The sequence below is a fragment of the Haemaphysalis longicornis genome, unplaced genomic scaffold, assembly GCF_048455015.1.
Source record: "Haemaphysalis longicornis isolate Haplotype H1 unplaced genomic scaffold, Haemaphysalis longicornis Haplotype H1 scaffold_6, whole genome shotgun sequence".
Lineage (NCBI taxonomy): Eukaryota > Metazoa > Arthropoda > Arachnida > Ixodida > Ixodidae > Haemaphysalis > Haemaphysalis longicornis.
In genome coordinates this window covers 5,454,533-5,469,254 of record NW_027526407.1, presented here as the reverse complement: position 1 = coordinate 5,469,254, position 14,722 = coordinate 5,454,533, and the positions used below count along the sequence as shown (strand labels likewise).

Here is a 14,722-nt window from a genome sequence, read left to right as displayed (position 1 = left end):
GTATGACATTCTGCTCAAGCACTGAACAGTTTATCTCTCTCGTGAAGTATTTCCGCCAGCTTGCCCATAACCGCACAACTGAGTGTCAGCAGGACAGGACTGAGCGCTACAAAACATGTCACCGGACTGTTGATTTCCGACCTGGCCATGAAGTTTTGTTATGGACCCCTTTCCGGGTTCCTGGCCTTTGATGAAAATTTCTTCACCGTATCCTTGGACCATACACCGTACCAGGGAAAACCTCACCGGTCAACTTCCGCAAAACCCCCGTAACTCCACTTGCCGACCACCGATGCCGAGGCACCGAGATTGTGCACGTGTCTCGGCTCAAGCCGTTCTATCGTCGTCCTTCCGTGTGATTGCGGCCGGGAGGCCTCCTTGATGGGCGGGGGAATAAGTGTGAGCGCGAAGCTCCGAAGCGTAAAAAAACATTTATTTCCCGGCTCCAATATCTCTATCACAAAACACATCGAGGAACGCTTCGTCTCTACGAGACTGATCACCATCACCGTTGGTTGCTGGACCGGTGTTTCGAGACGGCTTGGTCGTAAAATAAACGCCTTACCACACCGTGTACCCAAGGCTCTTACAATATATATATATATATATATATATATATATATATATATATATATGTATATATATATATAATAGCGACTCACAATAAGAAAATGAGGGGCCGGTTGAAAATAACACAGAAACAAGAGCTGGCAGTCAAGAGCTGGCCTTCCAGGTAGAATCCGAACCCACGACCTCCAGAATACCGGTCTGGTGCGATAACAACTACGCTTACGGCAAGCAATTTTCACGTCCACAATCAGGAGTATTTATGTTTAGGTATTTTTGTATCCTGTGCTTGGGGGTGGTGCCCAGCGCCACTCGGACTACTCGGGGTGAGGGGACCTTCTTTTTAAATCCCGGGCCGTGACTCGAGTGCCTGCGACATGTCCAGAGTGGTCGAGTAGCGTTGAACCCTCTTAAGCTTCCTATGGCACCAAGACTGCCAGAACAGAGGCCCTCGCTATGCATGTAGCGAATCAGGATAGGAAAATGAGGGGCTCGTTAAAAATAACACAGAAATAAGAGTTGGCAGTCCAGAAAACCTCATAAAGTAAAGGGGAGGATGTGGTAGGATATTGAAAGAGAAAACGAATTTGGAAAGAAAGAAAGTGGAGAAAAAACTCCCGCCAGGTAGGAACCGAACCTACGACCTCAAGAAGATCGGTCTGGTGCGATAACCACTACACTACTGGCGGAGCGATTTCCCCGCCCCACTTTCTGGGCTATTTATGTTTAGGTATTTTTGTATCCTGTGCTTGGGGGTGGTAGCCAGCGCCACTTGGACTACTCAGGGTGAAGGGGACCTTTTTAATTGCCTGGGCGTGACTCGAGTGTCTACGACATGTCGAGAGTGGTCGACCAGTGTTAAACTCTCTTAAGCTTCCCATTCCACCAAGTCTGCCAGAACAGAGGCCCTCGCTAAGCATGTAGCGAATCAGAATTGCAAAATGAGGGGCTCGTTGAAAATAACACAGAAATAAGTGTTGGCAGTCACGAAAGCCTCGTAAAGCAAAAGGGATGATGCGGTAGGATATTGAAACGGATCAAGAATTTGGAAATAAAGAAAGTGGAGAAAAAATGCCAACCAGGTGGGATATGAAACCATGACCTCCAGAATACCTGTCTGGTGCGATAACCACTATGCTACCGGGGGGCGATTTTTCCCTCCACTTTCTGGGGTATTTATGTTTAGGTATTTTTGTATCCTGTGCTTGGGGGTGGTGGCCAGCGCCACTGGGACTACTAGGGGTGAAGGGGACCTTCTTTTTATGCCCCGGGCCGTGACTCGAGTGTCTACGACATGTCGAGAGTGGTCGACCAGCGTTGAACCCTCTTAAGCTTCCTATGGCACCAAGACTGCAAGAACAGAGGCACGCGCTATGAATGTAGCGAATCAGAATTTTAAAATGTTGAGCTCGTTGAAAATAACACAGAATTAGGAGTTGGCAGTAAAACAAAAACTCGGAAAGCAAAGGGGAGGATGCGGTTGGATATTGAAACAGATAAAGAATTTGGAAGGAAAGAAATAAAGTGGAGAAGAACTGTTTTCGGCAACTGTTATTTCTGTGTTATATATATATATATATAAATATATATATATATATATATATATATATATATATATATTTATATATATATATATATATATATATATATTTATATTTATATATATATATATATATATATATATATATATATATATATATATATATATAGAGAGAGAGAGAGAGAGAGAGAGAGAGAGAGAGATGCATATATATATATATAGTGTAAGTAAAGAGTCACATACACAGCAGAACAATACCAAACAAGGCTTACTTACGTAGCGGCAACGGGACTTGCCTTCATCAGAGTAAAGTTACATGATTTTGCTGTCGCAAACATTTGGAACACATTTCTTATATAGGTTTGAAGAAAACTGTTAGAAGGAGCGGAAAATGTTTCGGAAATGTAGAGTATGCACACAGTCGGGCTACGCCTATGTTACAACCACAAAGAAACAAAAAAAGAAAAAAGGGGGGGAGGGAGCCAGAGAGAGAAAGGGGCCGTGTTAACAAAGCAGTGTTCAAGTTTGCACCATGACGGGTCAACGTATGCCACGTGGGCTGAAAGTTCAGACAATGTGGGAAACTGGACAACCGCGGTTTCAAAAGAAAGGGAAGAGAATACAGTATGATATTCAGTGGCTGGGAAGACTGGTTGGGGCGGAGGCGAAGATGAGTTTGCCCCCCGTGTATAAAGAGAATAGATACGGAGCACAAAGAGAGCATTTCAGAGAAGCTAGCAACTGAACAGAAAACAGGTAGGGTCACAAAAGGTTAATCATGAATAGATCACAAAGAGTTAAACATTCTTAAAGGGGTCCTGAAATGCCTTCCGCCGATGCATGGATGTACATGTAACCAAACAAAGCAATGTATTAGCAATCTCCTCCTGCAAGAAGTTTGTTAAAGCGATGAGTATTAGCTGAGAAATCGTAAATCAAAAACCGCGCATAATCGTCGCGCCGTATTTCCTCCTCCTTTCAACTGTTTCTTCGCTGTTGGCCTCCCCTCCCATGATGCTCCGCTCCTCAGCGGTGACGTACTTCCTCTATTGCGCTCCCACAGACTGCCGTCTGCTACGCGCCAGCTCTTTCGGCTTTTTCATCTTTGTAGACACCATGGACACTCCTCTAAAGGCTGGAAAAGCGAACGAAAGACCTGGCCGCATGTGTGCGGCCTGGCCTTGCCCTTTCGCGGTGTACGTAGCTGCAGTTGGTATCGGCGGCGAACTCGCAGCCGCGCGGGGAGAATCGTGCGCTCGTTCCCTTTGGTGCACCGCGCACTGTTTATCCAAAAAGCGCGGTCTCAGATGTGGCCCCGCTGGTGCCGGGTGTTATTTTGCGGTGGTTGTAATTCCTACTACCGGCGGCATGTGAAAAAAGACATTTTCAACCGACACAGAACCCGTGCACAAAACGCGCCGGATCGGATCGTTTTATCAGCGGCGATGAACGGGAAGGCGCAGAGCAAACCAACGCCGCACTCGATCAGCGAGAACCCGTGTTCTGGCAAGCTGCACCCATGTGTTGCATTCAACACTGACTGGAAAGCGTTTGTTTGCACTTGATTGGATAGTCGTAAAATGTCCAAACACTCCGGCACTCCGCTAGCAGATCAGCCGGCGAGACATTTCGGAAAACATTTGACAGATGGCGCCGTATGCATTAGTGTGTCGCTACCACCGTGGTCGCTACGCAAAACTGATGAGACGCTCTACTAAAACAAACTCCCCTCGCGGTGTTTACGTAGCGGGACGCAAAAATTTAGCGTTTAGTGTATGCAAAGGCCACAAACGCTGTACTAAAACTCTATTAGCAGCAAAATAGCGTGCGTATGTGAGACCGCTTGCGTTTACAAAGCTGCACGCCGAGCGCGTACGTTTCAAACCTAGTGACATCGTTTAAATACACTGGCAAGCACAGTGTAACGTAGTCAGATATCAACCGTATGCTCAGGCGACAAGCAAGAGCTTGTTTTATTTGGGGCGGAGATTGCGAATAAAGGCCCGTTCGCACTTGCGACGAATGCGAGTGAAAGCGGCAGGAATTCCGTCGCTTTGTCGCGCGACGATCGTTTTTGTCGAATGGACGGGACAAATTTTCGTCGCGCGACAGAATTCCCGTCGCTTTCGCTCGCTTTCGTCGCAAGCGGGAATGGAAAGTTCTGCCGCTGCCGTCTGCTACGCAGCTCGGAGGTAACCGCGCGATCTGCTCGGGCCGGACGAACGCGCACACTCCTAGGGTGCCCCGATGCGCGCCCGCTCCGCGCATCGAGGCACCCTACACACTCCCGCACGGCAGCGCCCCAAGCGGCAGCCGTCAGCGTACATCGCTCCCGGCGTCCGCCTGGAGCCCGCCCTCGGCACAGTAGCCAGTATATTTGAAAGGCACTATAATGGAGGAGATTTTTTGCTTCCGATGAACCTAGTTCTTTGCCCCTGTGTTTTTAAATACGTGAAGTGGTTAGCACGTTGTCCTCACGCAGCTCTGTATCGTCGTAGCATCGCTGATTGTCCGAACGAAGCTTGCAGCTAAGCCAATGCAGCGACCGAAGCTGTGTGTGTGTGTGTGTGCATCGCCTCCTGTGTGTTGTGGACGCCTTCGTTTCTCGATGAAGTGCGACATTGTACTTCCGCTGGTGGATAGTGCTTCCCATGGTCTGGATTATCTTTCTCGAACGACGTACCACTCAACCTCGCATGGGGTATGTGTAGTGTGCCTGGCTAAAAGCCTTCTCGCTTGCGCGCCAGAGTTGCGACTCGCTGTTCGTCCCCGCAAACCGGGTGTAAGGTGAGTGCCGAATTTACGACGGGCAGGAGGAGGCAACCCATCGTCTGTCAATCGCGGTTCAGACTTGAAAACGCATGTTGTGACGGTGCGTTCGTTCGAAACGCATCTCTGGATTGTTTTGAAGTTGAATAAAATGTACGCGTCAAACCCGGGCATTCGGCTCAGGGCGTTCTCAGCGATTGCACCAAAGAAGTGCCACGGGGCTTTCTTTATGGTACGTACTCACGTAAGATAAAATCCATGTCGTGTTATGGACGTGTTGCATTCAATACAAACGGTTAAGCCTTTGTTTACACTTGTTTCGTTTGTCGTAAAATGTCAAAGCACTCCGGCACTCCGCTGGCAGATCAGCCGGCGAGCCGACGCTGAGCAGACGACACATCTCTTTGCCGGAAGTGCGTGAAAAGCCGCCCAATAGCAGGATTTCTACCTCGTGACGAACATCAGGGAATCGATGATGTAGACAAGTGAAGATGGCGGCGTCCAAAAACACGAAGGAAAGGGTGAGAAAAGGGCGACAAACTTTGAAACAAAAGTGTGAGCTTTCCGGTGCGCGTAAAAGAGTAATACTTGGCACAGGTGACGTTGACGACCCAATTTAACGATTGCGCTAGTTCATTTAGTGTGCTCAAAATGCCTTTCAGGGCCCCTTTAAGTGGTGGTGGGAACGAGGCCTCCTTCCTAGGACAAATGGCATTGTTGAGCCGCATTAGGCTAAAAATCTTCTGTATTAGGAGAGTTTCTGCGAATTCTGAAGGGAAACTCAATGGTAGTAATAATAAACATAGTTATAAGAATTATGAAGACGCCATTTTTAATCGAGGGATAAGCAAGTTAGATTTCCGTAACTTTCATTAATTCCAAGTGTGGATGATCCAAACTTACAAATGAGATAAGATAATCGAACCTCGCGGTCGTGGTGCGTTTTGAAGGTGGATTCTAAAATCATTGATTTAAGATGTTCAAATGCATGCCCGGGAATGTTCACATGTCTTGAAAGGGGCAAATAAGGGCAGCTTTTTGCATGAGAGCGGTGTATATTGAACCGTATTCGGAAGGGCGTTTCAGTTTGGCCGATATATTGTTGCCTAGAAACAGTGCACTCTAGAAGATATACGGCATTAGCGGAGTCACAGTTAAAGTTACCTTTTATATTTACGTAGTAGTCTGAAGCCGTGCTGGTGGCACGCTGTGTAGTGGTCATGTGTTGGCACACTTTACATCGGGTTTATTGCAGGGCATGCAGCCAGTAGTTGCCGGTCGGTTGATATGAGAGTTAGTGAGAAAGTCACCTAAATTCTTATTACGCCGGTGAGACAACGCGTGGTGGTTCGGGGAATATGCTTTTTCAGCGGTCCCTTTGCATTAGGATATTGTGATGTTTTTTTAGCACGGTTGACACTCTTGGAGCGGAGGATGAGTGGGTTAAAACTAAGTTAGTTTGCGGGTTGCCGTTCGGGGCTTTTTACTTACAGATTACGTTACGGTCTAATGGGTTGGCTCGCACAATAGCGTCGTCGATAACTTATTCTGGGTATTTTTTATTCAGCAGAGCGGTCTTGAGTTCTGGACAGTTTGAGTCAAAGTCGGCTTGATTTGAGCAAATTCTCCTAAATCGGTGGGCTTGGCTGTAAGGTATTGCTGCCTTGCAATGTCTGACATGGCTACTGCGGAAGTGCAAATACTGCCGTGTGTCTGTCGGTTTTCTATAGAGTTTAGTTTGAAGCCGACCTTGGAAGGTAGTAACGGTGACGTTTGAAGCCGATAAACAATTCTTTATCTGTTTCTGTGAGCCACCACAACCTTCCCTTTGCTTTGTGAGTTTTCTTGACTGCCAGCCCTTATATATATATATATATTTTATATATATATATATATATATATATATATATATATATATATATATATATATATATATTTTAAGGGAGCAGTTGAACTTTTGAGGATGGTAGAGAACACAAGAAAAGAAAACTTTGAACAAGGTAAAAGCAACATTCGTAAGTTTAAATTGTTCAAAGCTTTCTTTTCTTGTATATATATATATATATATATATATATATATATATATATATATATATATAGAAAATAAGGGTTGGAAGTCAAGAAAACCTCGGGAATCAAAGGGGAGGTTGTGGTGGGTCATAGAAAGAGATGAAGAATTTTTTGGGTCGAAAAGAAAGTGGTGAAATAAATAAATATATATATATATATATATATATAGTCGGCCACTCCACAAAGGGGGGGGGTATTGTAAGCGCTGGTTAGTGCCCCGACACCAGAGGAATGTGCGTCCGGACAATCCCCCGGTAGTTGTACACAAACGGTATGTGCGAAGTCCTAGCAGAAGGGTATGCGGCAGTGGACTCGTACACCGGAGGCCTGTCTTCCACATGCAATCATGCTTCATCATCGTCATCAGTTGTCTATCATCATCAACGCCCGTCTTGGTTGTTCTCTGGGGCTCGCTCCCTGTCACGTAGGACAAGGCTCGCCTAATAAAGACGTTCCCCAAGACTACTGGTGCGCGCCTTACAATATATATATATATATATATAAATATATATATATATGTATATATATATATATATAAATATATATATATATATATATATATATATATATATAAATATATATATATATATATATATATAAATATATATATATATATATATATATATATATATATATATATATATATATATATATATATATATATATATATATATATATATACAGAAAGATAGTTTGGCAGTCTACAACGCCAAAGGAGGCATAGGGGTATGGTTAGGCTCTTTTTTTTACTACTGGTAATAAATTTCAGATTTTTTTTAATATACGGAAGAAAGAAAGAAAGAAAAACACGCGCCCAGAGTGGGGACCGAACCCACGCCTTTCGATTAGATCTCGAATGCCATGAATTGGTAAGGCATTCGAGATCTAATCGAAAGGCGTGGGTTCGGTCCCCACTCTGGGCGCGTGTTTTTCTTTCTTTCTTTCTTCCGTATATTAAAGAAAAATCTGAAATTCATTACCAGTAGTAAAACAAAGAGCCTAACCATACCCCTATGCCTCCTTTGGCGTTGTAGACTGCCAAACTATCTTTCTGTATTTCCTCAACGAGCCCCTCATTTCCTTAATATATATATACATATATATATATATATATATATATGAAGGTTTTCACATCCTGGCCTTACATAGAACAATGCAAGCTGCTTAAATTCAGTGGAAGAGCAGAAATAAAAACGTGCCGTATTTTTATTACAAATCACAATGCGCGCAAAAATTTTCTGGCAGAAGTGAAAGACGACCTTGGTGTGAAATAATGGTTCATGGGGTATTACCTACTGCAGGATATTTATTCTTGTGTTTTCCTCCGTTGTCTATACAAGAATCACAAGAAACCTCAAAAATGTTTTAGAAGTGTCGGAAATTTTGGATCTGCAGACATTGGTTGATCCAAAATGGTCGCTAGTGTCACGAATCTAGTTCTTCATTTGACTTAAGAACCACATTATTGATCTACACAGGTGGCGACACAAAACGACTTGGAAAATATTTGGATGGCAAAGCAATGTGGCGACACCTGTCACAAAATCTGGCTTCCCCTCGTACAGAAATGTTATACAACATCGACCCAGAAGATAATACTGCTGCTCTGCGATACCGGGACCATAAACTTATACTGGGTTCTAGCCTCAATGGCTCCTTTGATGACCGTTTCTTCCCGACAGGAGGGTCGCGACCATGCTCCGACCTCGATAGCCTGATGGAGAGATCGAAAGTTGGAAAGGCACTTAGGTGAGTTACCAATATTTTGCGCGAAAGTGACCTGAAACGTAGCTGGGTGTAACATCAAGACAAATGTTTCGCTATACTTGTTATTACCTAACATTAAGGTGCTTACGTTATTTTTTATTGCCCGTTTATTGCCCGTTGCCTGGGCTTGCTCACATAGGCCCAAAACGCTTTAAATTATGCTGGAGAAAATGGGAAACCTGCGGGTTTAGGTAACGTGTAAGGTGCAAAATAAAATGGTCAATGTTGTGCAGAATTTTCACGGGACGTCCTGATGAGTTGAAGCGGGTGACCTCAGTATCAATATTTATGCTTTCACTTTAAATCATCTACAGTCAATTTGCCTAGTAAATGTTGCGCTTCTTAGCAATCTCAAAATGTTTCAGTATTAACCGTCTCTTTTTAAATTTTCATTGAAAAGGCTGTTTGCCACACCACCATAGCGTTTAATAATATGAGTGTTATTTACCCATTCATTCCCGAAGGCAACTTTACAAAGTAGAGGAAATCCACTTTCCTAAAGGCTGGCGCCAGAGCGCTACAATTGATTGCGGCTCATCTGGTAAGAAGGAATCAAATTTCATCTGAGGGAAACCACCCTACTTGTTCGACCTGAGTAAGGATCCTTGCGAGTTGAACAACTTAGCCTCTACAGACACCAAGGTAAATAAACCTCAGTTCAGGAAAAAAAACTGCTCCTGGTTTGGTGTATTACAATGTTTGTGGTCTACGTACGTTGGCTACCCCAGCTGACCGTTAGAGTAACTACGACGGCGTAAGTTGAAGCGTTTTTCAGCATGTTTGAAAGCAATGTAAGATGTAATCTTGACATAGAAACGGCCTGTTTTACTACCAACCCTAAGATATTAGGTCGTTATTACGCAAGAACCAATCCTTAAAACAAGCCCTCAATGACGCACCCTTGCTATTTACAGCGGAAGGTTTGGCGCTTATTTACGCTGTTAGAAAAGAAAAACTTTAATTCAATTATGCAAAAATGTTTGTTCACAATAACCACTTTCACCGCATAAAAGTTCCCAAATATTCTTCCCTAAACATTTTGCCAATTAACCAACACAAATATGATTGTTGCGCCACACCAGCAGCATGTCGGATTGGTTTGCAGTAGTGCAACGCACTGGTTGAATGTATTGTTTTTATCCTTGTTACCATGCGATAAAGTAAAATTATCCGGATCAGCAACGACGCAGACTCGTCAGAAGAACAGCGGGAATAAGCTTTATACGCGCAACCTGGGCACACATAACGTGGGCACTTGGGAGAACGTAGCCAGAACTGTCATTTCAATTCTTGTCACAACGTGTTAGGGTACCAGTTATTTACCCAGTTTTTTTCTTTTTATCTACTTTATGTAGTGTATATGTAATATAATATAGTGTGTATGTAATATAATATTTGACCTCTGCGAAACAGTTATTTTTCTAAATGAACAGTATATCTTATCGTGTGCGTGCTGGGAAGCAATTCGTTGCTTGAGCAACCATTTATTTAGGGCGAGCATCTCGTTTTAAACCAGGAGCCTGATCCTTTAAGACGTGCATAAGGGTCTTATTTGCAATATAGTTTAATTTTAAGTATTTACGCCTAAAATAGCGGACGATATATATTTTTACAGTGTTTCTAACTTACGGTATCTGACCGTGGAACCTACTGAGCACTAGGTCATTTTCAATATTCAGAAGCTAGTGACATTGATTGATCGATATATTAAATAGGCTTGGTATGGCGGCCTACCGACAAACTCCTCTTTAAAATATTTGTGCCAGCACTTCTGACTAGGCGAACTATATTTATTCCCCCATAAACAGATGATGAAAGCCCTCATGAAAAGACTTGACCGGTACTTCACTTCATCCGTGCCACCCCGAAACAAGCCAGTGGATCCAAGGGGATACCCGGAGAACCTTGGAGGAACATGGGGACCGTGGTTATCTGCAAGCAGTGTGGCATAACCACAGCTGTTTTTGTAATATGGCAAAATATATTGAGATACAGGACAGAAATGAAAATAACAGTGCGTATTTTTACTGGAAAAGACACCAAAGTGTAAAAGCTGGGCAAGAAAAAAAAAAGCCGCAAGAAGCGTTCCGACATAGCCACTTCATCCGACCAGCACTAAACATCTTTTGCACTGACAAAAAATTTTAACAAAACACACTTAGAATGCACTTTCTTCAAATGTAACAGCAATATCAAATATAAAAAAAAATAAAACCAAGTTCGCCGAACAACAGGAGTGCATAATAGGGCAGAACACAAAAATGTACGTGTACATGAACTGCGACATACAAAGCCAGTACAAGGAAAGTGTTTCCTGCGCGTACTTTCTCAATACAAGTATTGCAAGCGTTATCACGCGAGGAAAAACTACATGTTTTCTCAGCTGTGAAAGCACATTTTATGTAAAAAATAGGTTTAAAATACCTTATTCAACAAACAATATTATTATTCCACGTTTTTAAATTTTATTTTAGAAAAATTTAATAAATTGGATTACCGTCGAAGATGTTAAGGTTTTTTCATTGGCAAGGTGCCCTTAATTCTTTGCCGCCGGTTGTCAGAGCGTAAAAATGGGACATGCCACTCCGTGCGGTATTGATAGAAATAACGAAAATGAGAAATTGTCACTCCGGCTTTAGTAAAATAAAGGAAATAGTTTTTATTACGATTCCTTCTTGTAGCTGCGCGGTAGCTCATAATTGCATATATTTTTGTTCGTTATCATTAGCACCCTCAAGGCCGAGAAGCAATTCAGACTGGAGTGGGTTTCAAAGTTCCACATGAAAGTAATAAAAAGCCACAAAAATAGTAAGGAGATAAGCACAACCTTACATTGGTCCGTAATTATAAAATGTTGGCTAATGCTGCGGGGAACTGATGTTTCCCTTCAATTGGGGAGGTCAGTTTGTCAAGGCGGTTTCAGTGCATGACTGAAAGAATGCGTTGGTGTTGTACTATATTGTTCCTACATTTTGTTCCTACATTATGTCGGTGGTAAATGCGAGAACAAATATAGAATGGAGGAGTAAAAATTCAATATATGGATGGCAAATACTGCAAATGTTCTCAAACAGATAAAGGTAAAAAGATTGGCTCTCTGAACCTAGAGAAGGTAATTGAAGCATGGTTTTCAGGGACGTGACACTTGTAGGACGGGTGAAAGTTTTAAAATACCACGTGCTATGGCATTTTGAAAAGGATGTCACTAGATGTTTTTGGTAATGTCATAAGGGGATGCTGTATATTGATTGATTATGAGGTTTAACGCGCCGACACTAGACAGGTGATTTCCCGCACCCCAGCGGAGGGCTCGTGATTGATTTTGACAATCTGGGCTACTTTAATGGACACTGAAATGTCAATTACATGGGCAAGATCGCTTTTCGCCTCCATCAAAAAGCGGCAGCCGTGGAGGGGTGATACCGCGCTTTCTAGTTTGGAGCGAAATAATGATTGGTATGCAAGTGTTTTGAAGGGCTTAGGTGCTCAAAGGTATTTCCGGAAAAAGTAATCCAGCATGGGGCGCGCCATCATTATTACGGTAGTGATATGAAGGTAGCACTTTAGATAAGGTATGTGAAATCCTAGGTCGTGAATATCCAGGAAGCACCGCTGGTCTTTTTTGCGCTCTGATACCGTAACTGGTGTTGGGCAGAGTGATGGTGGCACCTGATGAACTTAAAATTTTTTTTCAAGCGTGCATACTCGCGTTTGAGCGATGTTTCAATGCCTCAATGTATTTAGTTAATTAAAGCCGCGAAGCGGAGAGTATTGCGTATTTTTCAATGAGGCTGCGAAACAAAACGTAATTATTCCTAGACGGGATTTCGAGCGGTAAATGTGCCTATGCGGTGAACACGGAAGACATCGTTTGCAGTCCATTCGTTTACTGACGCGTTTATTAGCGCAAATAGTGGCTTTTACTCTTCCTCTAGCCATTGATGCCGCGAGCCCAGGAAGCTCTAAACGAAGAGTTTATTTCGCCATATCTGTCCGCTGCGTCGTCCAGGCGAGCTTCCAAGATGTCCTGCTGTGAAATGAAGCATTCTGAACTTTTGCTGACAGCCACCAGGTCATCACCGATCTGCTCTGTCGCTTCTATTTATATTCTAGAGTTCGAAAAAGCTGAAAAATACCAAAAAATGTTGTTCCTTCTGAATGCTGGTTTTTTTTATATATTCATGATAATTTTGATGATCCGCTTGCCCATTGTTTGGTTCGAGCGTCCTTTCGTTGATGCTCTTAGGTGTTTGGAGAAGATATTTTTTTTGCTCTGAGTGTGCATCTCAAGGTTGGTCGTCAGGTGCGGCGTGGGTGCTAAAATTAGGAAGAACAGGGTTACTCTTTACGTCGCATGAGAGGAGAAGAATCCGCGCCTCGTAAATGCAATCGAGAAATGTCTCGCAAATAAGTTGTGAAGATGGCAGCAATATAAAAAAACTATTGTTAGATTGGTGGGCACAAAGAGGAAATTCAATACATAGCTGTTCGACGTAGACAAGAATTGTCGGCATGGTTTTACGAACTTTGCTCCTCTGCCCGATAAAGACAATCTTGCTTCACGGCATGTATAAATGCGTGCGTCACAGTGATGCTGCCCTCACTTTGACCGTGTTCCAGGTGAGCATTCAATTCATTACCCAGAGGTTATTACTGTATGCTAATGAAACCTGAAACTGCAGAAACCAATATCTGCTAATGACACCTGGAACGTCGCATGCTTTTCAACATATAGCATATTATTCTGGCTCGTTCCCGCTCATGCTTTCGAACAATATAACTGAATGTGCCTGTGTAGATATTACAGTATATTTTGTAGAATTGTGCCCGTTTACCTCATTTCAGGGTACCTTAGGAGGTACCTCACGAACGAAAAAGAATGCACGTAGTTTTTGATTCTTTCAATGATAGGCAATTTCGTTTGGCCAATCTTGAAACTCATAACAAACGCGACTTCCATTATGCCAACTTTCAAAAATCATTGCCAAAGACCAGTACAGGGCAATCAATAGGCTCACAGAGAAAACTTTTAATGTTGTCTATATTTACAATGTACTTAATGTATCATAAGAAACAATTGGTGTCAGAATTCTGCCGTCCGGAGCCCCAGTAGTTATATAAAGAGTGCGACATTTATATTCATTTGTATCTACAAATTGATTTCGGAAGCTCTCCGTGTGATGAGTACACATCTGGTCGGCACATTGCAGCCTCGCCGAAGCCTAAGGTCAGGAATGACTATTAAAAATACAAAGAGAAGAGAGGAAACGGGAAAAAATAAATCACATCAATTCCCATGCACAATTAGATTACAACGTGGAAGTTTCAAAACTAACAATGCAATCCCCAGGCGTGCGCCAAGTGCAGAAGTTCCGCTGTTCTTTTTGTGATATTTATCCTCCTGACATTAAGGGCACCCCAGACGCTTGCTAGTAGCACTCAAACAACTTTATATTAAAAAAAGAATTCTTTTTCCGGGTAACCTTTGTACACGAATTTACCGCTAGCTTCTCTCCAAACTCCCGGTCTACCTACATAATGTGCGGATAGCAACGGAGTTACCTAACCTTCCCAAGACCACAACCAAATATATGGATTTTAATATTTTACTAACGTTATCTTTAATCTGCATTAACACCGTATATGGCCTGATGTTCGCCATTGGTGTATATTGGCGTGCATTCTTTTCTATTCTTTATTGACCCCTATGGCAACAGGAAACCACAATTACCATTCAACTTTTAGAGTCATTCATGTTTTTTTGTGTGTTTTTCTGCCACTCCGGTGCTTCATGTTACTTATTGTACAACCTGTATAAATATATTGCTCTCTCATTTTTGAACCACGTGGTCAAAGAGTTTTGTTTCCTTCCAGAGCTCTGATTTTTAGCCGCCCTCAAACCATGCGCACGTTGCATAAACACGCTCTCTCCCCTTGATCTGCTCTCTCCTTCGACATACAAAGTATATTATATATATAATATATATATATATATTATATATATATATA

At 42.8% G+C, this 14,722-nt stretch overlaps 1 protein-coding gene across 1 annotated transcript in view; it reads left to right on the top strand.

Moving 5' to 3' along the window:
- LOC144141758 (arylsulfatase B-like) overlaps positions 1-10,763 on the top strand; it is a 79,485-nt gene extending 68,722 nt beyond the window's left edge. The window contains exons 8-10 of the mRNA XM_077673259.1: positions 8,425-8,695; positions 9,178-9,355; positions 10,522-10,763. Coding sequence (XP_077529385.1) covers positions 8,425-8,695; positions 9,178-9,280 — 374 coding nt within the window. The 3' untranslated portion in view covers positions 9,281-9,355; positions 10,522-10,763. The remainder of the gene's footprint in view (positions 1-8,424; positions 8,696-9,177; positions 9,356-10,521) is intronic.
- Positions 10,764-14,722: the final 3,959 nt, after the last annotated feature.